The following is a 27,769-nucleotide window of genomic DNA, read 5'->3' as shown; positions in this document are numbered from 1 at the left end:
CATTGTAAGGAGAGTGGTCACTTTAGATAAGCTATTACCAACAGAAGAGTGGGTTTGTGGGGGGGGTGGGTGGGAGAGAAAACCTGGATTTGTGCTGGAAATGGCCCAACTTGATTATCATACACATTGTAAGGAGAGTGATCACTTTAGATAAGCTATTACCAGCAGGAGAGTGGGGTGGGGGGGAGGTATTTTTTCATGCTTTTTGTGTATAAAAAGATCTTCTACACTTTCCAAAGTATGCATCCGATGAAGTGAGCTGTAGCTCACGAAAGCTTATGCTCAAATAAATTGGTTAGTCTCTAAGGTGCCACAAGTATTCCTTTTCTTTTTGCGAATACAGACTAACACGGCTGTTACTCTGAAACCATTCCCTTTGGTGTTTCCATTTCTGTGGGACCTTATTTCTTGCTCCTGCACAATCCCCTTCGAGCACACCAGGTGGCGATGTTGGACTCCCAAAGGCTGCCCAAGCTGGGAAGAGATTCCAGTGGCTGGGAATGAAGGGGAGGCAAATAAAATGTCCCATTTGAATCATTGCCAAGCATAGTCATTCTCTTCATGGCTCCTTCTTATCTCTGGTGCTGGGAATTGGGACTCCTGCATTCTATTCCTGGCTCCAGGATGGTGGAGTGTGATCTAGTCATTAGACTAGGGGGGATTGGGAGTCAGGACTCTCTCTCCCTAGTTCTGAGGGGGCAGCGGTGGGCTAAGAGTTAGAGGAGGTGACAGCATCTAGACTCCACTTGTCAGCTTTACCATGGACATGCTGAGTAAGCCTACGCAGGTCGCTTCTCTGTGCCTCCGTTTCCCCCCCATACAACGGGGATGATAGAAGCCTCCCTAGGTGCGAGGCCCGCTCAGTTTGTTTAGCACACTGAGGTCCTTTGGATGAAAGTGCAGAATTGTGCAAAAACAGACCAGGGAAGCTCAGGCCTGGTGGGGTTTGACTGAGCTTTGATTTGGATTTAGGGGTTATCGGGCCCTGAACTTCCAGGACAGTGCGTATCCCTGGGAACTACAAGTGGAAAATGGGTTCATGCCAACCTCACTGAGGGCCCCCGCCTTTGCTCTGAGCCTTGATGTGAACCGCGGTCCTTTTCTGTGCTCCCAGAAACCCTTGCAATGCTTCATATAGCTCAGGAGTTACTCTTCCATCGTCATTTCTGTTTAACACTCATGTATGGCCTTAGGGGCACGCCCCTTGCTACATGCAGCTGCGTGATTCACAGGAGGGCTACACTTTCCCTATCCTCACCCCCTCCCAAAGCAAGGGCTAAGCCCCTCACCTCCTACTCCATCCAGGACAGGGCTCTTCTGAGGAGGAGCCCCTGGAGTTCCCTGCATCTGTTGGCCAAGTGGTGAGTGTCCAAGGAGTGTATGTGTGTGTGTGTGTGAGAGGGGGTGGCTCTGTGTGTGGGTTTCCCTGGTGAATGGAAATGTGTGGGCAAAGACCCATGTGTCTTACTCCTGCACCACCTTGTAGCAGCAGAATCCGCAGTGTGCCCTCAAAAGCCTCCGCCCAGCCGCGGTGTGCATCTAGCTTTCTCCTGCTCAGCTTTAATTATAGCAACACATTGGTCATTCAAAGAGGGAGATTTATTACTGTCACAGGGGCCTGATTAATAGACCTCCTGCTTCTCATTTCCTAAAGCTCCTCTCTCTCTGGCCTTCTGCTTGTCTCCCCCTCACTGTTGTTCCATCTGTGTGACCAGAATGTAATGAGAGCTGCAGGTTTGACTGTAAAGGGAAGCTCCCTCAGCTCAGCATTTATCGCCCACAGGTGCCCGCAGATAGGGCACTCCTTGCCAGCTTGCACTGGGGTGATAAAGCTCTAATCCTTCTAAAGGAGCCCCTATATCAGACCTGCCAGTTACCTCCAACAAGGCCAGCTAGCTACACACTTCCGCCCTCACTCACTTCAGTTGCCTGTCTGAAATCCTGCAAGTCCTTTCTGAGCAGTACATCCAGTCCTCTCTGGAAAACCAGCAGCCGCCAGGCCGAGGCTCTGGGTGTTATTGTCATTATTCATTTCTATTTCGGTAGCGCCTAGGAGACCGTCATGGACCAAGACCTCATTGTGCTGGGTGCTGTACATTATCTATTTGGTGTATTACGGTAGCGCCTAGAAGCCCCCCTCATGGACCAGAACCCCACTGTGCCAGGCACTGTACAAATGGAGAACAAAAAGACAGTCCCTGCACAAATGATTGCACAAGGTGCGAGGCTAGGGAGGTTCAGGCCCCCCGCCCAGGACTCTGTACTGGCCTGATGCAATGTCACCCTCTCGCACTAATGGGAGCAGTGGCAACATACACAGTTTGCCTGGGAAACCGAGAAAGGAGCTTTATTTAAATTAGCGAGGGAGAAGAGAAACAAAGCTGTAGAGTAAACAATCCAACCCCCGCAACCCAGCCTCCCCCGCACAACCTGCTAGTTCTGGTGTAGCTAAGAACTGCTGTAGGATGCAGTTCATATCCATTTGCTTGCTCCTAGGTAATTCTGAGGAGGGCAGGGTCAGGTAACACCTCTGTCCTGATAAGGGTCCTTCTTCTCTCCTCTCTGGCCTGAAGTTTTCCCTGACTCCCTCATTGGCAATTCAAAGGGGTCTTGGGTTCCACCTGTCAGCAGCAGAGTCTGCCTGACAGTGCCACGAGCAGCAGTTGACTTTAGGAGCTGCGACTGAGACCTCTGCCCCCCTGCAGCTCCCCTGACTGATTCCCTAACTTCTGAGCTGCCTCAGTTGCAAGCAGGGTCTGTATTTGCAGCGAAAGACCAGAGGGGCTCTTAAATAAACAAGAAACCGTGAAAGGGGGATACATGCATATATAGGACATTCACAGTTGCCTCTTGCAGGGATAGAAGCCAGATCCTTATCTCCTAAAGAACAGGCCTTGAGCTAAAAAGGATACTCTCCAGGATCTGTTACAGGGCCTATGACACACAACTGAGCTGTTCTGAGTCCATCCAGCAGAGGACAGTGGTGCTCATATACTGGCCAGATCAATATTATGCATGTGTGTTGGTTCACAGGGTCTGATGAATGCTGTGGAAGATCCCTCCTAAATCCCCCTTTAGTCTGGGTTAGATATTAGAGATGCATAAGAGGTGGCTGCCTGGCTCTTCATTATACCCTCTGTTGTGTGCTCTCTCTAGTTGTCTAAGGGTCTGTCTACAGTACAATTAAAGACCCACTCGGGCTCCCAGGGTTCGGGCTAAGGGGCTGGTGAATTGCAGTGTAGACATTTGGGCTCAGACTGGAGTCGGGGTTCTGAGACCCTGCGAGACGGGATGCTCCCAGAGCTCATGCTCCAGCCCCAGCCGAAACATCTATACCGCAGTTAAACAGCCCCTTAATCCGAACCCCACAAGCCCAAGTCTGCTGGCTTGGACCGGCTGTGGATTTCTAACTGCGGTGTAGACATATCCTGAGTGTCCCTGTGCATCTAAAGACCCTGTTTTCCCTTCCTCTGCAGCAGGTGACCAGGACTGGGTAGATCTTCCCCGGGTTTTATACCAGGGCCTGAGTAATTGTGCAGGATCCCCAAGTCTCTGCTTCGTTTTTCCCTCTGTGGCTGCTCCCCTCCCCTGGCCAAGGGCCGGCAGCCAGCACTGCCTTCCCCCTCCCCCGGATCAGCTGCCTCCCAATGCCCTGAAATTTGAAAGTGCTGAGACCAGGAGTCTGTTAAGTGCAGCAGAGCGACCTGCTGGGAAATCCATTAACCCCTTCACGCTCTGGGAAGCAGGCGGCAGCAGGCCACAATAGGAGCTCTCAAGCAAAAGGCCCATTTCAGTTAAGTGCCTGAGAGGAAAGAGAATGGGCATCCCCCACCCTACAGTGCACACCAGAGACAGCAAGCCAGGGCCGGAGCAAACAGCAAGGCGGTGGAGGCTTCATTTTTGGTTATTACAGACCACATGGTGAGAATGGAAGTCATGGCTGCACTTTGGCCATGTGCTTTCTTGGAGAACTACCCCCTAAGAGTATCCACGATATAGAGAGGGGCATGGCATATTCCTGTTCCCCACTCTGGGAGGAGGAGGAGATGAATAGGAGGCAGTGTAGTCTAGAGGACAGAGCACTGGTTTGGACTGGGTTCTATTCCCAGCTCTGCTGCTGGGTGACCTTAGGCAAGTCATGTCCCCTCTCTGTGCCTCAGTTTCCCCATCTCAAAAATGGGGACGATGATGCTGACTTCTTGTGTAAAGCACTTTGAGGCTACTGATGAAAAGCCCTAGATAACAGCTAGGTATCATTATTAATGAGGTCTAGTGTTTAGATGAGGGTAGTGGGAGTAAGATCACCTAGGTTCTTTTCTCAGATCTTGGAGAGAATGAGGTCAGTGAAAATCTACTGGTCAGAACCTGGGACTGGGAATTAGGAGTCTTGGGAGTGGAATTCAGGATCGCCATAGCTGGGAAAAGAACCAGGAGTCCTGACTTTCAGTCCTGTGCCTTAACCATCTCGTCATTCCCGCCCCGCCCTGTAATAATGAGTCAACGTTGGTGACAGAGGCACTTTGAAGTACCGGCATTTAGAGTTCAGAAAAGCACCAAAGACCGTCCGCAAAGCTGGTCTCAAAATCGCAGGCATCCAGGCTCTTTGGGGGTATTTCTGCTCCCAGCTGGTGAATGCAAGTAACTCATCCGAACTAGGGATCTTTGCATGTGGGATTGGGATCCTCTTTGTGATTCACAGCAGGGCCTCCCAAGGGGGTGGGAGGGCATAAGGGATAGTTTTCCCCGCCCCCTTCGAGAGGGCCCCCAAACTGAATGGACTTGGGACTTGGCACACGGGGTCACGTGCCACTCATGTTTGGCCTGGCTGCCTCTCCATCATGATGCCAGGCCAAACCTGAGTGGCCTGCAACTCCATGTGCCAGGTTGCAACACCTGGAGCAGGGAGCTGGAGCAGGGAGCTGGGCCCAGCCCCATAGGGCAGGAGCCGCCACTGCAGGGGTACTGGGGAGCAGGCTTGCTCTCCAATCCCTTGTCCCTGGGGCCTCCCTCTGGTAATTTTTTTGAAAGGTGGGTAGCCTTCCTTTCAGATTTTGCCCAGGGCCCTGAAAATCTCTGTTCAGCCCTGACTCACAGGTATCTTCCTACTGAGTTTCCTGCCTCCAAACCTTGGATGAGTTTGGCCAGCCTCTGCGCCTTCCAAAATATTTGGGCCTCGAGTTCTTCAGATGAAGCTTTGCCTGTGAGCAGGAAGAGGTGAGGTTTTTGCTTTTCTCCAAAGCGATTTGGCCACAGCCATGGCCATGTGACAGCAAAAGGAAGATAAAGTGACTTCCTGGTTGGAAGGACAGTTGGAGGAAATGGATTTCATCAGCAATGTGACCGTGACTTGTGACATGGATCAGAAGAGGAAAGTGGGTGAAGGTGGCATGAGAGAAGGGACCATGGGTAGTTTACAGGGAGAAAACCCTCTAGCCAGCAAAATGTTCCAACTGGACTCTATAGCCTAAGTGAAATGTAATGGACCCTACGTGCAGGCCTCAGCTTCATCAAACCTGCCTCTAATGCCCTCCCCGCCGCTTTCTCCCACACAGCGGCCGCGGTAGGGTTGAATGTCAGCATGTAAAAAAGCCCCCAGGGTGGCAATGTGAATAATCAACAAGACAAGCATGTCAGATCCCTCTCGTCACTCTGTGAAGCACAGTCTCCTCTCTCCCCCTGTCAGTCGCTGCTTTGCAAGAGTGAAATTTCAGATGTTTGGGTACAGAAAGGAAATAGGAGACCTGAAAAAGCCACTTTTCTGTCCTTGTGTCTTGAAGTTCATTTCTTTTGCTTCCTCCTGGTCTTCCTCTCATTTTTCCTTTCCTGCCTTGTGATTTCCATGCCTCTAATCCCACCATCCACCAACGAGTCCCCAGCAGCCGGGATCAAGGTGGCTGATTATAAGCATTCACTACACAGTTTGAGTAAGCTGAAGCTGTGACCGAGGTGACAGTGGGTCAAACAGATCTTTCTACCCGAACAGATTACAGAACTGCAAGCAGTATTGTCTAGTGGCTAGAGCCAGGGGAACTGGGGGCCAGGTCTCAGGGGTTCTATTCCCAGTTCTTTCATTAACTCATTCTGTTGCCTCAAGGAAGGCATTTCTCCTCTATGTGTCTTACCCCACCCACCCTTTTCAAAGCCCTTTGAGATTCCTGTACACAGAGGCGCTACTCACATGAAGTAGTATAATGAACTGGCTGTCGTACCACTGTCCTGTGGGCTCAGAAGTACTCCACCGTATGTCCTAGGCCCTTTACTGCAAGAGGAGAGATTGTCCTCTGGCTCAGATGGCAGGGGCCTATGGTATTAGGGCAGGAGACTATGAAGCCCAGCGCTGCTGTGAGATTCTGAGGGGCCCTTGCGCACCATAGTGACACCTGGGAAGATATGCTGCTGTTGTCTTGGAGAGGTGAGCAGAAATTGGTTGTTGGTTGACCTCACCCAACACAAAAAGCCTCCAGTTGATCAGCTTAGTGCTTAGCCAGGGGCTGCTTTTGAGGACCCGCAGTTTGGCCTGTGGGGCACATTAGGACCCTAATGTTCTGGGGGCCTAATTTTCAGAGGCATCGAGCACCTGTAACCCTCACTGAAACCAATGGGAAGCTATGGATACTCAACGTCTCTGAAGATCAGTCCTGGAGGGGGGTACAGGGAAGAAGCATCTGTATGGAGTGAAGGGGGTGGGTGAGTCTGAGGGGGCAGTGTGGGAGTGACCCCACTTTGCCACTCTCCTTCAGGGTGGAAATTCTGTTGCTGCTGTGATTTTTTTTTCTGCTGGTTCAATTCTCTCTGTGATTTCCCTCTGCCGCCTGCTCCAGCAGCTGCTGTGACAATAAGGAATCAGATCAGAAAAGGAATTTAGCATGCCCAGGGCTTGGGGGGAGTATGCTAAGGAGTAGGTAGGGAGGAGGGTATGCATCCTTCTCTGTGTCTCTCCTCTGCCACCGTGGCATTGCAGGAGAAGGGCTGCACAGGCCGGGGGTGGGGGGCAGGAGCAATGGCTGGCCCAGCTCCGATGTACCAGACACAGACATGTGTCATGCAGGTTCCACCCACGCCCTTGTCCACCTCACCGCAGGGTCCCTGTGCTACCTTCCTGCTCACCTTGGCAGCAGAAGATGTGCCGAGTGCCTCCGCTCTCCTGCTAAATGCGCCTGTGGCTTTAAAGGAATCCAGCGCTGGGAAAAGTGGCTGCATCGCAGCCTTGCAGCCTGAATCTTCTGCGTATTCCCAAAGCAGGGCAAGCTTCCCCCACCACTGTCCCAGAGGGACGCACTTTCTCAGGGGAGACGGGAGTTCGGTCCCTGTGCCCATTCAATCCTCAGTCTCCTTGCTGGGGCTGCTGATTCTAGTAATACGCACACCTTTGTGAGACCCACCAAACTCATTTCACGTGGGCCAGTGTGCTCAGTGACGTGTGGTCGCTACAGACCTTGCAGGTCTGAAAGGTTCTGTAGTTTGTTACTGAGCCACCTAAGATGTCTAGGTTGCTGCTGCTCCTGGCAAGAGCTCGTGCTGCAGCTGGGATTTGCAGTCTGGTGCTGGGGTTTAGAGACATCCATGGGTGCAACAGAACTTGTTGTGTTACTTCTAAGAAACTTGTGAAGCTGCCAGCTACAAAGCGAGTCTGTCCATTAACCATTTCAGTGCTGCTTCGCCATGTAGACAGAATGCATCTGCTGCTGCCACTAAGGTGCCAGAGCGTCTTACAATGCCAGTGCTGTGAGAATCTGGCTGAAGTTACACCAGGTTGCCCCATGCTGGCACCTAGACACCGCAGTGATGGTGCCCTAGGCATACATGGATGGGTGTTCTGATGGCTAGGGACTGGGAGTGTCAGTAGTCCCCATGCCCTATAGTGGGGATGTGGGTACCAGAGATGCATCTCATTGGACAGTCTCTGAGTTAAACCCAGCCCAGAGCCTCAGCCAAAGGTCCCATGGACATTCGGTCGTGTTTTTCCCTTATACCAGTGTTGGAATCACCTTTATTGAAAGGAAATACTGCAGTGATATCCCACAAACGATGCAGCTCATGACAGGATACTGCAACAGGTGCGGCAATTACTGTAGAATACTGTGTTTTTGTGGGTTTTTTTTAAATAGAGGCCCTCACTGTTGGAGAAGGGGATGCAGAGAAAAGACATTGTGAGGCACAGAGTTACAGGATTCCGGGTTCTATTCTTGGCTCTGGGAGTTGGGGTGTTCTCGTGATTGGAACAACGGGGTCTAAGAGTCAGGACTCCTGGCTCTGGGAGGGAGTGCGATCTAGAAGACCCAGCAGGGGACTAGGAGCAAGGGCTTGTGGGGCCTGTTCCCAGCGCTGGGAGGGAGTGTGGTATATGTGGTTACTGCTGGGGGTTGAAGCTCTGCAGTTGCTGGACTGACTCCAAAATTGGCCTCTTTGCTTTGCTAGTGCAGCCTTGGGCACGCTCATCACCTTGGCACGTGCCAAGTACAGTCACTTCCGGCCCTGGCTCTCCTCCGGGAAAATGGACGGGAGTTTGAATACCGCAGACAGCAGTGCTGCTAGGTCTGCTACTCCATCCCCACTGCGCTCCTGAGTCACTTCCAGGCAAGGACTTCCTACTCTGACGGCAGCACTGACCTGTGGCCGGTGATCCTTGCCTTGGCTGTCTCTTCCATTCCCATTCTCACTGGCATGCTCTCAAAAGCTGGCACACTGGGGGAGGTAGTGCGGCATACACGTGCCTGTGCATGGAGAAGGAGCACCACTGTTTTCACAAGCATCACCGTGACCGACCTGATCACTAGTACCTGCTGGCACAGTCATTACTGACACGGTTAGTATTGCATGATCACTATTGGCACAATCACTTCTGACACTACTACAATTGCATAGATGCTGCTGAAACCACGCTTGATACATTTGCTGTCTACATTCTTCATGTCCCCTAGTCCCACTGCGACCTGAAAAATCTCACCTGCCACTGAAATGCAGCCACCTCTGGGGTGGAAAACACCAGTTGTTTAACAGTGCACAACAGAAATATGTAGTGGTTCAGGACAGGCTGTGAAGATGAATCCTGTGCCTGTCTGAAGTTTCAGAAGTGGAGAATTAGGGAGCCAGTTATGGTAAAGAGAGAAAGTATAGTCTCGTTGTTAGCACACTTAGCTGGTACTCAGTAGCTTTGGGTTCAATTCCTGGCTCTGTCACTGACTCCCTGTGGAACCCTGTGCCTTGGTTTTCCCTTCTATAAAACGGGGATGAAAATACTTCCTTTCCCTCCATCCTTTGTCAATTTAGATGCAAGCTCTTAGGGGCAGGGACTGTCACTTACTATGTGTTTGTATAGCACCTTGCACAACAGGGATCTGATCTCCCCACAGATATGGTACAGAACTATTGCTATTTTATCCCATATATGACAATTCTACGGTGTGGCTTTCTCACAGGCCCAAAAAACAGTGCTCAAATTTATTATCAATATGCCATGACAAACAACTATCCGTCCCATACGGCTCTTTATTACTAATAATCTTCTAGGAAGTACTTTACAAGACTGTTTGTTTATACTTCTTCCATTTTGGAATCTTTTGTCTTCCAGAACAATACGCTGGAAGATTTAATGACAGCCCAATTGGATTAGTGTGTGTGATTTACAGTTTATTTGCATAGTTAAGTCCACATAGAAAAGGGCAAAACTCATGTGAAAGATCTAAGGGCTAAGAACATTTTATAAAAAAATTAGTGCATTGACTAATTAACTCTCATTAGCTATGTAAAATAGGAGAAACGGCAATAAATAAACAGAATCAGACAAATCAATTACAAGAATAAGGATTATAACCTTCACAAAGGCACTTGCTTTTTCAAACTCTTGTGATGCAGCACTGAGCAAGACGGGTTAATAGGGTAAGTAAAATAGCTTTATCTCTAGCTGTGTCTAATGCATTTGTCAGATTCAAACCCAGTTCAAGTCAAACTGGTTCACATCCCATCAGAGAAGGGCCATAAGGAGAAAGGGCCGTGCAGTAGTTAGGGAGTTTTCTAAAGTCTGGAGTTCACTTCCCGACTCTGCCTCAGGCTTCTTGTGTGATCTTGAGCAAATTGCTGCATCTCTGTGCCTCTGTCCCCACCTGTGAAAGGGAGATAATAACGCTGTCCTACCTCACACTGGTGTGTGAGACTACCTGTAACAAAGAGTATGGGTGATAAGTACCAAAGATGGATGAGAATTGCCACATTATATCAGATTAATGGTCCACATAGTCCAGTATCTTGTGGTCAGCACTCGCTGCTTCACAGATGGATAATTAGACCCCAAACACGTATTCACTTGTCTTCACCACGAGTCATCCCACTGACTTTGTTTGCAGAATTGGGGCCTTATGGGTTTCTTCTTAACCTCCTTCCATTAGAGTTTGGCTTATGCCCTGAAGCGTTGGAGTTTATAGGTTAGATTGTTGCACAAAATGCTTGAATTTTAAATTCTTAAATTGGGTCAGAGCATAACATTAAGTGCGGATTTAAAGGGAAACTGTCAGGTCAAATTTGGACCAAAATTTCGGTTTACTTAAAGAATGAAATAAAGCCTCCCAAAGCTAAAAACAGTGGAAATGTTTCAGTGAATTACGAGAACAAACACCAATCCAATGGAAATACACCTCCGCTTGCAGAGTTTGAATACATGGCCGCTATGGGTCAATGCATGAGAAAGGGAAGTTGATTAGAAACAAAAAGTGCATGTGATAAATCCCTTTACCTTGCAGAGAAAGGCAAGCAAGTGAAGGAGCAGTATAACTAGTCCAAAGTATTGTTTTCAGAAAGTCCTTTCAGTTTGAATAATCCAAGGCAGTATGTCTCATCCAGGGGATCACAACCCCCAGGGGGGGTCACCAAAGCCAATCGGGGGCCGTGAGGGCGTTGAAAAATGTTATTACAATCTCAAGCAAAGGAAATGTTGAACCCCATTTCCTGCACACCCTTGCTCTTCAAGATCCAGTATTCTCTGAGAACCATCACATACACGTACAACTTACATAGGCTTAACATTGATGTCGTGATGCATTTTTTACTTTTAATTTTATAACGTATGCAAGGGGTGTTGTGAACATTTTTGACTTTGAATCTAGGGTTGCCATCTTGAAAAAGGTTGAGGAAAACTAACCTAATGGTTTATTTCCTGTGTAGGGTTTTACACTTCGGGTTGTTATCCCCATAAAAAGATCGTGTATTACGTGCATTTAGCTCCTTTCATCCAAAGGCATTTTTACAAGCTTTTACAGTTTTATGTCATATACATACACACATTGTATGTCATATTGGACATACACACATGCATACTTTGTGACCTTGCCTTGAAGGTTGACCTTGTTTATGCCTGTAAGTAGTACAGTGGAGATCTGAGGGACTACTCGCTCGCATAAAGTTGCTCCTGTGCTTAAGGCTTTGCAGGACAGGGCTCTTGATGTGTAGTCATAGGGTCTGTTGCATGCTGGGAGTTGTAGTTTTTTGTGTGCAGCACATTTGCAATGAGGAGTAGGAGAGTTTTAATCTGCTCTTTATTATCTGCCATCTGTTCCCGGTAGATTAGATGTGGTCCTCCAGTTTCCACCTTGATTATCATACACATTGTGAAGAGAGTTGTCACTTTGGATGGGCTATTACCAGCAGGAGAGTGAGTTTGTGTGGGGGGGGGTGGAGGGTGAGAAAACCTGGATTTGTGCTGGAAATGGCCCAACTTGATGATCACTTTAGATAAGCTATTACCAGCAGGACAGTGGGGTGGGAGGAGGTATTGTTTCATGATCTCTGTGTGTATATAATGTCTGCTGCAGTTTCCACGGTATGCATCCGATGAAGTGAGCTGTAGCTCACAAAAGCTCATGCTCAAATAAATTGGTTAGTCTCTAAGGTGCCACAAGTACTCCTTTTCAGTTTCCAGTGAGTTACTAATACAGCCCTCTGCTGGCTGATAAGATCCACCCAAGAAATTCTCTCCCTTTTTTGTGTAGTCTTTGTCACTAAATAATTATTTATGCACGGTGATACATTTGCAGCCAGCTAGGACTTCTTGGCTGTTGTGATGCAGAGCAATGTGGCCATTTGGAACTTCATAGTGGTGGCATGGATAGAATTTGAATGCTACTGCTCCAAATCCACAGGCTGAGCTAAGGAGAAGCTAAGGAGAAGTGCTTCTACCTGTTATCAGTATAGGGCCAATGACATATAGGTGAACTTTCTGATTCCAGCCAGAAGAGGACAGAGGTGTCACTGCCCAGTTCATTACAGCTCACCATGGGGAGTCCCATCTCCATGGCCCATTCAAGCCTTTGCCCCCAGGCCATTCTAGCAACAGGCAAGCTAGGCAGCTGCCTAGGGTGACAGATTTCCGGGCAGCTACCTAGTGTTGCCGATTCGTAGATTCCAAGGCCAGGAGCGACCATTCTGACCATCTAGTCTGACCTGCTGTATAACACAGGCCACAGAAGGTTCCAAAAATAATTCTTAGAGCAGCTCTTTTAGAAGAACATCCAACCTTGATTTAAAAAGCGTCTGTGATAGCGAATCCACCACACATTTTGGTGAATTGTTCCAAGGGGTAATTACTCTCACCCTTAAAAACGTACGCCTTATTTTCAATCTGAATTTGTCTAGCTTCAATTTCCAGCCATTGGACCATGTTACACTTTTCTTTGCTAGACTGAAGAGCCCATTATTAAATATTTGTTCCCCATGTAGATACTCCTAGACTGTGACCAAGTTACCCGTTAACCCTTTCTTTGTTAAGCTAAATAGGTTGAGTGCTTTGAGTCTGTCCCTGTAAGGAATGTCACGACAGAAGGGCAGCTGGGCCAAAGTTGAGTGGCGCTGCAGCCCTGTGGACCAGGTCACAGCCCCTCTGTCATATTTGGCCCAGCTGCCCCTCTGTCACGACGGAGCACATTTGAGTGGCAGCACGCAGAAGTGTTGCCTAGGGCAGTACAATGTGTTGAGGGGCTTCTGCCTTTGCCTCTTGTAGAAGGAACTAACAAGGGGCCCAGTTAGTGCCCAATATGAGAGTGGGTTTTGCAACAGTGATGCCTGCCGGCTAGGGGCTCACCAGGATCAAACGCATTTCACGTACGGTGGCTGCAGAACTGTCACCAGGCAGCAGGGACTCTCCGCCTCTGCCAACCTTGGCTGGCTATGAACCAGCATATTCGAGATGCAGAGCTCTGCAGCTGCTTTGCCCAATCTGTCCAGGCTCCTGCAGTGGTCCTAATTCTCTGCTGCACCCAGAGCAGCAGGGCAGGGTACAAAGGAGCCTGTTGCTTCCTGAATCTGGGGCCTGTTCTACACCGTTCCCAACTCCAGTGTAGTTTGGAGAAGCAAGTCCAATCAGTGCTAGCGACTGTGGGACCACAGCGTATTATGACCACCGTGCTCTGTGGGTACTTGCCCCTGTGCTGGAGTGTGCAGGGAGGAGGCGTAGGCCTGGGTGCACTGGCTGGCTGGGGGAAATCCTCAGCTAGGCAGATTCAACCAGCTTACAGCTCCTGTGCGCCCCTGGAGCAGCACGGCTCCCACCCACCTTCAGGACCCAAGCCGGTGGTACAGACCCCTTCCATCTGTCTCCATTACCCGCCTCTCAGCCTGATCAGGGATGCTACTGAACTCTGCGCTGCTGCCAGCATTTCATCCAACACTCAGAAAATAATTTTTTTTTTAAATAGCCGCTCCAAAGAAAAGAGAAAAAAAAAGGTGAATTTCACTAATGCTTTCTCCAATTTGTTTTTTTCCTCTACAAACCACCTTTTAGCCTAATTAAAAAACCCTCCTAGGAAGGGGGACTCAGCAGCCATCTCGGAAATTACAAATTGCTGTGCTTGTTTTCTCAATCCAGGATCCTATTAGACAGGCACTTTAGACCAGTTCTTAAGACAGTGCCTTAAGGACTATATTTAGGTGGTTACAGATCTGCTGGCATGGGACAAAAGCACTATCTTGAACAAAGGGTACTGGTGACGTCAGGGCAAGTCGGAATGAAAGAGAACAGAAAATAGGGTAGGTCCTCTATCAAATCAACCCATTATGCCTTGTACAGAGAATGGCAGCAGCTCTCTCTCTCTCTCTCTCTAGTTCTATGTACATATTTAAATTGATACACGCTTAAAAAAGGAGTTTCTGCCCTTTTACCATGTGTTGCTTTATTCTTTGGGCTATTTTCTCCCCTCAATCCTCAAAATGCGCCCCCCCCCCCACATCCACCATCATCCATTAATGTACATTTGGGATTAAAGGAATGTTAGGAAGTGTGGCTGGTGATGGGAGTACATGGTTTGTTTGACCATGAACATTCATAGATTTTTAGAATTCAAGGCCAGAAGGGACCACTGTGATCATCTAGTCTGCCCTTGTGTGTAACACAGGCCAGAGAACTGCCCCAAACTAATTCCAGAGCAGAGCTTTTTGGAAAACATCAAATCTTGATTTAAAAACCTTTGGTAAATTGTTCCAATGTATAATTACTCTCACCATTAAAAAATTATGCCTATTTCCAGTCTGAATTTTTCTAGCTTCAACTTCCAGCCATTGGATCATGTTAGACCTTTCTCTGCTAGACTGAAGATCCCATTATTAAATGTTTGTTCCCCATGTAGGTACTTATAGACTGTGATCATGTCACCTCTCAACCTTCTCTTTGTTAAGCTATATAGATTTGAGCTCTTTGAGTCTATCATTATCAGGCAGGTTTTCTCATTCTTTCATCGTTCTCGTGGCTCTTCTTTGACCCCTCCAATTTATCAACATCCTTCTTGAATTATGGGCACCAGAGCTGGACAAAGTATTCCAGGAGTGATCACATTAGTGCCAAATAGGTAAAATAACCTCTCTACTCTTAAGATTACCCTATTTATGCATCCCAGGATGGCATTATCTCTTTTGGCCCCAGCATCACACTGGGAGCTCATGTTCAGCTGATTATCCACCACAACCGCCAAATCTTTTCCTGAGTCACTCCTTCCCAGGATAGAATCCCCCATCCTATAAGTATGGCCTACATTTTTTGTTCCTAGACAGATGGATACATTTACATGTAAGTGTATTAAAATGCATAGTGTTTTCTTGCACCCAGTTTACCAAGTGATTTGGATTGCTCTGTATCAGAGACCTGTCCTCTTCCTTATCTACCACTCCCCTGATTTTTGTGTCATCTGCAAACTTTAGCAGTGATCATTTTATGTTTTCTCCCAGGTCATTGATAGAAATGTTGAATAGCGAACAGCCAAGAACCAATTCCTGTGGAATCACTCTCCAGATGTCTCGATTCAATCATTCTCCAGATGTCTCCCTAGCAGGGATCACTCTTATCACTCTCTAGACATACTTCTGAAGAGTGATGTAAATAGTTAACTCTTTGGGAAGAACTAAGAAAATATTCATACATATGCAAACAGAGTTTGTGTGCAGGTGTGCGTATGCATGCATGGTGTGTATGGTGGGTACACACACACACATACAGTCATTCATGTGTATTTTATCGTGACATTTTGGCCTTCATCTATCTCTTCAATAATTGGAAAAGTTTTAACTCTCTCCATGCCGCTTCTTTTATTCATCTTCATCCTTCTTTCCCCCTTCTTCTTGCTTCACTCATCTTCTTGTTTCTGTCCATCACCACTAGGGTGCAGTAGCAGACACAGAGCATCTGCTAGGGAAGAAGGTCCCCTCCCCTCCACCAAGGAGTCCCCAGCCAAGTGATTTGGGCTATGTGCTGGGCGTGAGATTTTGGCCGAATTCTGGACTATATTGTCTACTTCTCTAGTATCTTTCAGCCACAAAGGTCTCAAGGTGCCTTGTAGATTCTCTGCAGAAAGATCACTTGACCCATTGCAGAAATGTGAGGGGGTGGGGCACAAAAGCTGGGGCATGTAGCAATGCCACACCATGGATTAGGACAGGAAATAAAAAAGACCCTATATCCAATGGAAATGGCAGACCAAATTTGGATGAATACTCCGACACTTGCCACAGTGCCATGGGACCTTTAATGTCCACAAGCGATCAGGACCTCAGTTCTTCCTCCCATTGAGAGAATGCCAACAGCAATCTAGCAGCCCTTAGCACTGTACTGGAACACTGAGGTCAGTGCCGGCTCCAAGGGGAAAGTACTAGTGAATCACCAGAATAGCACCCTGCAGTGCCTGGCTGCAGCATTTGGTTGCCATGGAATTAAATACTTCCCCTACTGACCCACACCGTTGCCTGCATGGCCTGGGTGCTCCTAGCAAGCCTCCCATCCAATGAGGGACCTAGCCTGATCAAGCTAGCCCCAAGGTGGCCCTTTCACTGGAGTACTAAAGCTAAAATATGGCAAGAAGACCTTAGGGCTGGCTTTGAGACAGGCCAGCTGCTTCAGAACCCATAAGAACTCACCTGATTCTTCACTCCAGTCCCTGGAACTTCTGAGGTTCCCGTCTGTTATTAGTAGTTCAGGGTGAAAGTCTTCTTTGCGTCCCTTAACCCCCTTCCCCAAAACAGGGCTGTACTCCTGGAGAGGCAGCCCCTGTGCACAGTGGAGGGGACCCCACAGAAGCCAGAGAGGGACATGCCTAGTTATAGATTGTGGGGATCTGTGAATCCACTGATCCAAATGGCCTGTGCAAGAGGTGTGGAGTAGCACTGGCCGATTGGCTGAGGGCATGACTGGCTGAGCTGCAAGCTCACATTTCAGGCCTGGCTTAGGGGCTAAATTTGCCCCCTCAACCCCTTATCCAGTTTCACTCCCAAAAACGGAAATGCCCCAGGGCAGGATCTGGAAGGGGATCGGGGAGAAGGCTGACACAGTTTTACCCAGAGATGTCAGCCCGTACAGGTACGTTGTCAAGAAGCAGAGAAACCCAACATTAATCAGGGGTTTTGTCAAGACATCCACACAAGTGTCATTAGGGGCCTGGAGAGTACATGCCTGTACACTCCGCCTTCCCTCTCCTCACCCCTTATGTTTGTCTCAGCCGGGATCCCTTTGCTGCTGCCACTATCTTCTGCTCCCATTCACAGCTCTTGTCTTCCCCTTCCCGCACACTGACTCCTGCCCTTGTCTTTACTCAGCAGGTGCCCTGTCTTCTTCTTCTTCTAATCCCTCCCCTCCCTGAACTCTCACCTTGCACCTTGCCTTATGTTGGTCTTGTGTAGATGCAGGCTACACAGGGTAAAGCTACATGAGACCTGGCCGAGCTAGTGTGCATGGGAGGGGCTATCTGATCTGTCTGAGACCCTATGCAAGCACTCAGGTGGCTAGCCCCTCCTGTGCACTAGCTCGCTCAGAGTTAGTGTGGGTCTGTCTACTCGAGATGGAATTTATACCTCCAGCTCCCGTGTAGACAAACCCATCATTTCAGAGTTTAAGGCCAGAAGGGACCATTAGCTCCTCTAGTCCTACCTCCTAATGCAATACTTTTCACCCAGATACTCCTATGCTAAGCCCAAAGCATTTCACACCTATGAGCCTTGTCGCATGGGAGGTGGGGCGCTCAGTTCCTTGCAGGACTGAGCCTCCACTCCCTTTTAAACTGGGGGCAAAGCTCCTGCCAACTTCAACCAGAGCAGTAAAGAGCAGTGTAACTTTCCCAGGCTGTATAAATATTTTACAGTACAATAAAGGAGGCTGGGGGTGGGAGGCAAGATTCATCCCTGGTTTACACCAGACATGAATGCGGCTTGTTATTTTAAGGCATGGAGCAGGGTCTGTGGGTGGCGAGCGCCATGTGATAAATTGCATTTGTCACACACCTTTCGCCTTCACTCTGCCCACTGTTCCATCCCTGCTGGCACTTATTCTGATGTACCAAGCCCTATCATGGCTTCAAACAGCCACCCATAGTAAAATGAAATCCATGCATCTCCTAGTTGAATGTTTCCTTCTTCCACTCCTTCCCTCCATGCCAAAAGGTGGGATTTCTTCCCTGATCAGAACCAGGTTGAAAGTCCCTTCTCTTTAGGGTGACCAGATGTCCTGATTTTAGAGGGACAGTCCTGATTTTTGGGTATTTTCCTTATATAGGCTCCTATTACTCCCCACCCACTGTCCTGGTTTTTCACACTTGCTGTCTGGTCACCCAACTTCTCTTGCCACTTTACAGTGCTAGAAATAGGAGGTGAATCTTGGCCCCATTGAAGTCAATGGGAATTTTGTCATTGACTTCAAAGGGGCCAGGATTTCACACAGGAGCTTTATTGTCTCTTTGGAACAGAGTGATTCCCACCTTCACAGAACTTGGCAACTAGCCCTAAAAGGTCCCCAGCTGTCACATGACCACCTGTCGAGTAGGAACTGGGCTAACTCAACCAACATGTGTAACACACCGTTCAGCAGTTCGCCAGTGCTAACAACTGCTGGTCGCTGTGGCTTTGGATCTGGCCTACCCTGGACTCATCAATTGCAAGCCCATTTGGCCTCCCTATATTCTGAATATCTAACATATCTAGGGTGCTCTTCATGCCAGTAAGAACAGGAGGACTTGTGGCACCTTAGAGACTAACAAATGTTTTTGAGTGTCTCAGAGGACTTCACACAGACGGGTCAGTAGTGCTATTTCTGTTTTACTGAGGGGAATTTACGGAACAGAAAGGAGCTGCAACTTGTCCAGGGTCACCTAGCAGGCGAGTGGCAGAGCTAGGAATAGAACCCAAGTCTCCAGATTCCTCGTCCAGCAGTCTAGCCACTGGACCAGGCTAGAGGCCCCCTTTGTCAGTCTGATTGAATTACTTCTATAAATGTTTTAGGAGCAAAATATGATTGAGGGTTATTGTAGTCATCCCTTCTAATAAGGAGCTCTGGTAAATTAAATCAAACAATCTGAGAAGGATTGTAATGTTGTTGGGTTTTTTTCCCCTTTCTATACGCTAATCTTACTTGTGAAATCAGGGACTGGCTGGGAAATTAAATCCCCAGTTAACAGATTAGAACAAATATCACAATCCGTTTGCTGCAGGCTGGTTGGTGAGCTGGCTAGGAATGCCTGATTCCACCAGCCAGATTCCAATAGGAAACCAGATCTTGCTGCTTGATGACGAGAGAGGAAGCATGGTCCAAAGTATTAGCATGGGGCTCAGCAGACCCAAATTCAGTTTCCTGTATGACTTTGGGCAAGTCAGTCTCTCTTTGCCTCAGTTTCCCATCTGTACAATGGAGCTAATAGCACTGCCCTGCCTCGCAAAGGGGTTGTGAGGATGAGTACAAGAGGTGCTCCAGTGCTATGGTAATAGGAGGAAATATAAGTATCCTAGATAGTAGAACGACCTAGACCGGTGCCTGCTGAGTCGTCAATTCAGGAGACACTCAAGCTCGTTGTAAAGGTGCAGAGAAGTCTCTGAGCACCATCTTGCCACTCAGTGTGGCCCACCTGTGAATTCCCCAAGTCGGGCTGCAACAGACCCCAGTTTCACGGCCAGGGGCAAGGAGAAGCCACCATCCATTAACCAGAGGTGGTGTCCCTTTGAATTAGCCCAGAAATTGCAAGCAATCAGGTCAGGAGCTATTGTGACAGCCATTGTATCAGGGTTCCCAAACCTTACAGTCCACACCCAACTCTTGGAAACAGGTTAGGGTTGTGTCCAGGTACCTCAGGTACGTCTACACTTCAAAAAACACCACTACAGCAATGAGCCTCAGAGCCCAGGGCAACTGAGGTTAAAAATAGCACTGTAGACATTGTCTCTCACGCTGGAGCCCCAGCTCTGAGAACCACTCCCCCCTCAGGTGTCAGAGCCTGGGCTCCAGCCCAAGCAGGAACACCTACACTGCTATTTTTAGCCCCGTAGCACAAACCCCGTGAGCTCAAGTCAGTGGACCTGGACGCTGAGACTTGCTACCACCGGGTGTTTTTTTTCCCCACGGTAAATGTGGAACTGCCATCCACTGCCGCCTTCCCAGCTTCTCCACTGCACCCTCCTGTCTTCTACACCCTGCTCTCTGCTTCCCAGGGGAGCTGGAACAAGAGCCATTGAACCAAACTGTAAACCCAACAAGAGGGGGTGCTGAAAGCCATTGCACCAAACTGTAAACCCTGTATATAATGGAAACCGCTTCAAGCCAGGGGATGTGGTAGCACCCCCAGCACCCCTAGTTCCAGCGCCTAAGCTGCTTCCTGTTCCTGTTCCATATCCTCATATCCACCTTTCTGCGTGACCTTGGGCGGCTCCCTCACTTGCTGTGCCTCAGTTTCTCCATCTGTAGAACAGGGAGGGGAAGGGCCTTGTTGATTAAGCCTTGGTTATCCTTTTCTCATGTGCTCTTTGACACCCCTGCTTAAATCTGTCCGTGTTTAGGAAAGCAAAGTTGTAACCAGGTCAGATTTCTTAAGTCAAGTAGATCCTACTTAGTGGGAGACCTCAAGGGAAAAGCTGGGTGACACTGGAAATAGCACTGATGATTCAGTCAGTCAGTAATGTTCCAGTGTCTCATTGTGCTGGTGGGGGATGCCGTGCTGCTGAAGACATCTTTCAGGCGGTAGGTAGAACCAATGTCCTGGGCATTTGTCATTAAATATTCCCCCATCTTTTTCAGTACAGGTGTCCTGGTCAACTTCCATTTCGCCTAATTCTGTTCTGCCTCTCTAAATTCCCCCTGCAGTTTCAACTGGATAACAGATGCATCTGCACTTCCTGTCCTAAACTGTTGTGTGGTGCTGCTGAGTGCTGTGAAACAGCTGCCCCTTGTTCAGGCAGCAAACTGTGTCGAGGGCCTTAGGTTCCGAGAGCACTGCGTCAACAAAAGGTCCTTGGCCTTCACGCTAGGTGGAGTAGTGGTTAAAGCAGAAGGCTGGAAATCTGGTCTGCTAGGTTCTTTTGCTAACTCTATGATTCGTTTGTTATATGACCTTGAGCAGCTCATTTAGCTGCCCCGTGCCTCAGTGTCCCTCTCTGTAAAATGGGGATAATACTGACTTAGTGGACCACTGAGGGGAGTTAATGTGCTTTGAGATCCTTTGGGAATGTCTACAACACAACCAGAGGTGTGATCGTGGGACCATGTAGCTCCAGCTAGCTCGAATAACAATAGTAGCGACCCTTTGACAGCGCAGGCCAGACGGCCAGAGTCTCAAGCGGGCTTGCAGAGCCCGTGCTGCCGCCCCACCTTCACCGCTATTGTTATTCGAGGCAGCCAGGTCAAAGCTCGCTCAGTACATCTTCACCTGTGCAGTCACATCTCCGATTGCAGTGTAGACAGAGCCTTTGGTGAAAGGTCTAAAGTATAAATCCTTTATGGTACACTCAGCACTGCTCATAATAATATTGTAATAAGCATATCACTGCCCCGCTATTGGATAGTCAGAACCACTCACTGCTGTGTCATGCGCCCTGTGCTGCTCATAGCTGTCAGGGATTCCCCTTCAGCTAAAATGACATCCATCATCCTTCAGTCCCTTCTAACCACCCATGGCATCAAGACAGAAACCTGCAGTGTCCACTTACTCTGCAGACTGTGCAATCTGCTTTGCTTATAACAGTGTAGTTTGTCTTGTTAGTATAGTTAGGACAGTGTAGATAGTATAGATCCGTTTTTAATACCCACTGGCAAATATCTCTGTTGATATATAGCTATTAGGGCTTGTCTATATGGGGAGGTTAGTGAGCACTAAGCTAGGGTGTGAATGTAAAGCACCCTAGCTACTCACACTAACTCCCCGTGTGGACACTTCTACTGTGCACTAACAGGGCCTCCAGGTGGTTTAGCTTAGTGCACTTCCAAAATGTATCAAGCTAAGGTGTACAAAGGCATGTTATTGTGCAGTGTCTACATGGGGGGGTTAGTGAGGAGCACCTAGCGTGTACCAGCTACTGCAGGTTCTTCCCGCGTCTAGACAAGCCCTTTGGTAAATTTTAATCTAGACTCTCCACCCCTGCTGAGTGTAATTAACACTGAGGGTAATTAATCATTGGCACAATTTACCCAGGGTCATGGTGGACTCATCACTGGCAAATTTTAAATCAAGATGGGATGTGTTTCTGAAAGATCTGCTCTAGGAAGGATTTTGGGGAGACCTCCGGCCTGTGCCATACAGGTGTTAACAATGGTCCCTTCCGGCCTTGGAATCTGGAATCTGGGCGTATGCACCAAGAGTGGAATCTGTGAACAGGATGACATTATCTTGAAGAAGCGCAGTTGCTTTAGGGTCAATATCTGTTCTTTCTATCCCCGTTTGCCATGTGGCGCCATCTGCTTCTGCACATGGACACCTGCGGAGTTGGAAGCTCCCAGAAATTTGTTACTATCCCAATAACGATTCTCAGTGAGGAGAACACACTCCTCACTTGGCCAGAACTCCCATTGCCTTCAGTGGGAATTCCACTTCACTAAAGGAGGGCAGGGGAAGGCCCTCAGTGGGGCTGATTCATGTTCAGCGAAGTCTTTAATGCCAGAAAATAATCCACTGCCCCCCGGACCATGCAAATTTCATGGCAACTAAATGGCCCCTTGAGCAAGTCAAGGGAAGATCTGTTAACACAAGCCATGCCCCCAGCTTAACTTTCTCATTGCAGCTGGATAAATATTGCCACCTCTGTCTCAGGATTTAACCCCACAGGGCCCAATCCTGTGAGGTGCTCAGCACTCTCAACTCTTACGGGGGTCAGTGGGAGTTAAGAGTGCCCAGTCCTACGCAGGAAACAGCAAAATAACTGGAGATGAGATTCTGCTCTGCTCTGGAGTTTGTGTCTGGAGTGACTTTGTCTACTTCATTTTAGGAGTGACTATGGTCTGGTGTAGCTGGGAGCAGGATGTGACCCACTGGCTGTAGTAGAAGACTGCACAGTGGTAACTTGGAAAATTATATTAGAAATACCCCACCAAGCCATTTCATTTAAAATCTGAACAGAGGGGGGCACAACCTTACTCTGAGACAACTCACTTCTTACTCAGGCCAAGCACCCACTGAAGGGAGGGAAAGTGAATTTGCCCAAATAAAGATGGAAAAAGGCGAGTCAGAAACGCCTCAGGATCTGGCCAGTGGAGTTGCTCTGGATTTACACCAATGTAACTGAGATCACAGAATCCTCCCAGCTCTTTTTCTTTCAAGGAATGTGTCGGTTTCGTTTAGAGTTTGCACAGATTGCTTAGCTTCTCATTGCATTACATCCCACATACACACGCGCACTCTGGCTCTCCTCTCGCTCAGTACCCTTGTAAATCAGGAGTAATTCCTAGTTACACTGTCGTAAAACTGGTGTAAATTCAGAGGAGAATCAGGGCCAACTCACTCCTTTTCTCTGCTTGCCCCCCAAAGAAACATGAGACCTGCACTGAACTCAGAAGCTAGCCATGGAGCCCCAGGAAGAGACTCTGATCTCTATTACCCCAGTGTGAATCCTCAGTCACTCCAGCGAAATCATATGAGATTCACTTTGGATTTACACTAGCGTAACTGAGATCAGAATCCAGCTGGGGGAATACTTAGGGAAAACTGCAATTTGTTTCTAGGTTTTCCAAACTGGAGGTGGATGGGGAGGAGAAAAATCTGCCTCAACCTGCCTTTCCTCTCTCTCAATCTCTCTCTTTCTCCCAGAAACTCCACTGGGTTAGGCTGGGCAGTGGCAACTGATTGGTCCCAGGCCATCATGTGCTAAGCGTTGCTGAGGTTTTGGGATGGTCTGAGCTTGCATTAAATTGATCAGTTCCTGCACATTATAGCTCAACCTGCCCCTGAATCAGATCTTTTTTTTTTTTCATTTTTTTCTCTCTCTCTCCCAGTCCCTCCCTCCCTAACACCAGTCTTATTTTAGCTATAACCCAGAAGGAGGAGGAGGAGGAGGAAGACAGGGCAGAAAAAAAGACTAGCCATTGCAGCATCCAGGAAACCCTTATGAGTAGATGGTGGATGGGACCTGCTCCTTCTCTCTTCTTTTTCGTTTTTGGATTTTACAGGATTTCTTTGCTGCATTCAACTCCAAGATGATGCAAAATTGACATTCAGGCGCTCACACCAAAATCATAATAAGGCAGGAAGCAGAGACCGCCGGTGAACTTGCAACAGGAAAAAACCAACCAAACAAAAAATCCAGCCTACATCTTAAGACGCTTAGCAAGACCCCAATAGCCTTTTATTCCTCTCCAGATCTTGCAAGGTTTTGAAGACGACAGGATGATGCACAAGTGAAAGCAGAGACCTTGGGGGGGTCTTTTTTTTTTTTTTTTGCTTTTTTAAACATTATTGTTATTTTCTTCCCTGATGCTAACATTTTGGGGGGCGAGGCTGAGGGGAACGCACTGATTTTAAAAACAAATGTTAGGGTACATTTGTTTTCAAGCGTGCAAAGCTGAACAGGACAGAGGAAGGGTTGCATTCTTTATTTTTTAATTTCTTTTTTTTTTTTGCCAAAAATTGCATTGCAAATATATAGTTGCGGGCCCGTTTTATTTATTTGTAGCGCACTTCCCCACCCCCCGGGCTTGAAGTGAGGAGCTGGTGCATTCAGGGGTTTTAAATTGAATGTCGGGAGGGAGGGAGGGAGGGAGGAGGCGCTGCACTTGCTATATTTGATCGTAATTATTTGTATTTCGTTACTTTGCTGGGAGTGAGACATTTTTTTAAATTGCTTTTTTTGGGGGGGGGGGGGGTTGGGCTGGCGGCGACTTGCGGTTTTTGGGTTGCCATTCTGTTTTGTGGGTGGCTCTTTAATTATTCTTTTTAGCGCTGGCAACCCTCGGGCGAGGTTGGCGCATCGATGAGTTGTTATTTTTAATTGCAGAGCACCATTTGTCGAGGGTGGTGCGTTCGTTTTTTTCATTGCAATTTTCTTTGGGGGGGGGGGGGCTGTGCGCGCGCGCGCGTGTGTCTGTGCGCGGGGGTCGCATCGGTGCCTTCCCTGAGCGGGGCGGAGAGAGGCTTGAGGAAGGATGGCCAGGGTCTCTGGTGCTTTCGCCGGCCGTGCTCCTGCCTGAACGTCCCCCTCCGTCGGCTGCCAGCCCCCCGAGCAGCCGCCGCCGCAGCAGCCGATGGGATGTGACCAGCTTCTCTTCTCCGGCAGCGTCCTCAGCATCGTAACCCCCGGCCCTTTGCTCTTTGCAGGATGGCTCGCTTCGGAGATGAGGTGCCGGCCCGCTACGGGGCTGGCGGCTCCGGGGGCGCTGGCTCCGGGGGCGCGGCGGGCGGTGGAGGCGGCCGGGGTGCAGGGGGCAGCCGGCAGGGCGGACCGCCCGGGGCCCAGAGGATGTACAAGCAGTCGATGGCCCAGCGAGCCCGCACCATGGCTCTCTACAACCCCATCCCCGTCCGGCAGAACTGCCTGACTGTCAACCGGTCCCTGTTCCTCTTCAGCGAGGACAATGTGGTGAGGAAATACGCCAAAAAGATCACCGAATGGCCATATCCTTTCTGTTGGGGACCCCCGCACTCGAGCATCCCTCCCCAGCCAGGCAGCTGCACCCCCTAAGGCATGCACCCCCAGATCCAGGCATCTGCACCCCCTAAGGCATGCACCCCCAGATCCAGGCATCTGCACCCCCTAAGGCATGCAACCCCCACCCAAGCAGCTGCCCCCCGGGATGCATCTAACCCCCACCGAAGCATCTGCCTCCTCCACATATGCATCCGCACCCCCTAACTCATTCATCTCCCGGCCATGAATCTTCCCCGACTGAGGCCCCTGCACCCTGTCATGTATGCGTCCCCCCCACTCACACATCTCCACCTCTTAATACATATACACCCCACCCATGCCTCTGCACCCCCTAACTCATGAATCTGCCTACCTGGTTTTCTGCACCCCAGTCCATTAATCCTCTTCAGCCTAGGCACCTGCACCCCATCATGCACGCTTCCCACCACTCACACATCTGCACAGCACCCATGCATAGGCACCCTTCTCCATGGATCCCCTTCTCCCAGGCATTTGCACCCCAACTTGTGCATGTGGGCCTCCCACCCTAACCCATGTACCTTCACCCCAGCCCATTCGTCTCCACCTCTCAACTCACCCGATCCCCTCCATTCGCACTTCACCTCCCCCCGCTGTACCTCTGCACCCCACTCCCCACCTTCCACTGCATGCCACGACCTCAGTCCAGTCACCTGCACCCCCAGCACAGGTAGCTAACGATCTTGCCCATGATATCTGCCTCCCTAGGGCGCAGCCTGCCTGGCACACCCTGGCCAGTCCCTACCCCTCGGGGAAGGGGTTTAGGGGCAGTTCATGGTCAGACAGCTTTTCCCCAGGTTGCGGGGTTCAGGGTGTGGATTACAGAACAGGCAGGACATGCAGAGGCCAGTCTGGGAGTGGGGCCTCCACCCGAGCCAGTTCGTGGGCAGGGGGTCTTGGGACTTCCCTTGCAACATGGGTCTGTCAGATGGGTAAATGCCCAGCATCCATCATGTCCACGGACCTTCCAGTGGGAGGCAGTGCAGGGGTTTGCGTGTTCCCCAACAATACTGCCCATCCATGTGGAATGGAAGGGGGAGCAGTGAGCCGGGGTCTTTGCCATCTTTGTGGGTGTCTGGAAGCCATTTCACGAGAAACAGAAACAGGGGTTCCCCAGCGAACCCCTTGTTGGTCCAGAGAAAGGAGATCAGTAATCTATGGTCTCTAACGCTGCTTCCTTGCTAGAAGAAGAGGAGCAAACAGCACAGAGTCCTCACTGCTGAAATGTGGCCCAAAGGGAGGGGCACGGAAAAGGGTGCGTGTGGAGGTCTCATTAGCAGTGGGGATATGAGACAGGATGTTGGGTAATTGGAGGGTAGGAAGCTTGGGTCCTCACTGCTACTGTCCAAAGCCTCGGGTGGATGGTGCATATTTGCATTACATAGAAATTAGACCTATCAATACACAGGGCCGAACTCTGCTCTCGCTTACACCAGTGTCAGTCCGGAGTCACACCATCAAAATCAGTGAGGTTACTCAGGCTTTAGACAGGTGTAACTGAGAGCAGAATTTGGCCCTCAGAGAGATAGCATTGCCCCGTGTTTATTATGCCTGGCTGCCCAGAGAGAGAAAAACTGTGTTTTATTTGTGCACCCTATGTGCAGAATTACAGGACAAGGGACGTCGGGGTCACTTCCCTCTGCTACATGGGCGGAGCTCCCATGGAAGCTGGCAGACAGATGCCCATGTATTTGGGTGCAGAATCAGGCCCTGGGACCACACATTGCATTGGCAGAATAGCACAGGAATTGCCCCAGCCACCATTCATCTGCCCCTGGATGTATAATTAATTTCACAAGTGAGGAGGGGTTGGGGGTGAGAAGATAGATTTAGGAGCCACTTCTGGCCACATCTGCGGACTCTTTCCATTGAAAGTGGTTTCCCAAGCTGGGCGGAGAAACTGAGAAATTGCTGTCTCTGCATCTGATGCTTCAACTTTGGTATGTAAATACCTTATTCTCTATTGTGATTTTTTACTTATTTGCCGTTGTCTAGAGGGAAAGCCAGCAAACCACATAACCCCCTCCCCTTTCAAAATATGGCTGAGGAAAGCCACCCTGTGTATCTCAGAAAGTATGGTTTTAAAAGAAACATTTTCTATGCATAATATCGTTGATAAAGGTCTTGCATCTGTTGAAAGCTTGGTGTAGTTTTGGCAGTGAGCAAGATGCTTTGGTGCCTGGATGGGCGAAGGTAGTTCTATACAGCATTGCGAGTTATCTGGATGTTAAACCCATACTGGTGTATTCGCCTGAAATCTGATGCGCATGTTGTTATCTGATACCTTTATGTTAAAACTGTGTCTTGAAAAATTATCTAAATGGGGCCGTCTTAAGGTTTTTTGGTAGTAAGTCTCTTTCTAGGAGCCGTTTCTAGCATGTGTTTCCCCTCAGCTTGGTTT

At 49.0% G+C, this 27,769-nt stretch overlaps 1 protein-coding gene across 1 annotated transcript in view; it reads left to right on the top strand.

The window, feature by feature from the left end:
- The window catches only part of CACNA1A (calcium voltage-gated channel subunit alpha1 A), a 179,965-nt gene that overhangs the window by 5,888 nt on the left and 146,308 nt on the right, over positions 1–27,769 (top strand). Inside the window, exon 2 of the mRNA XM_084610174.1 lies at positions 25,020–25,316. Within this exon, the coding sequence (XP_084466300.1) occupies positions 25,020–25,316 (297 nt within the window). The remainder of the gene's footprint in view (positions 1–25,019; positions 25,317–27,769) is intronic.

Source organism: Lepidochelys olivacea (genome assembly GCF_965140295.1).
Source record: "Lepidochelys olivacea isolate rLepOli2 genome assembly, chromosome: 20".
NCBI lineage: Eukaryota > Metazoa > Chordata > Testudines > Cheloniidae > Lepidochelys > Lepidochelys olivacea.
This window is presented reverse-complemented; position numbering and strand designations above follow the sequence as displayed.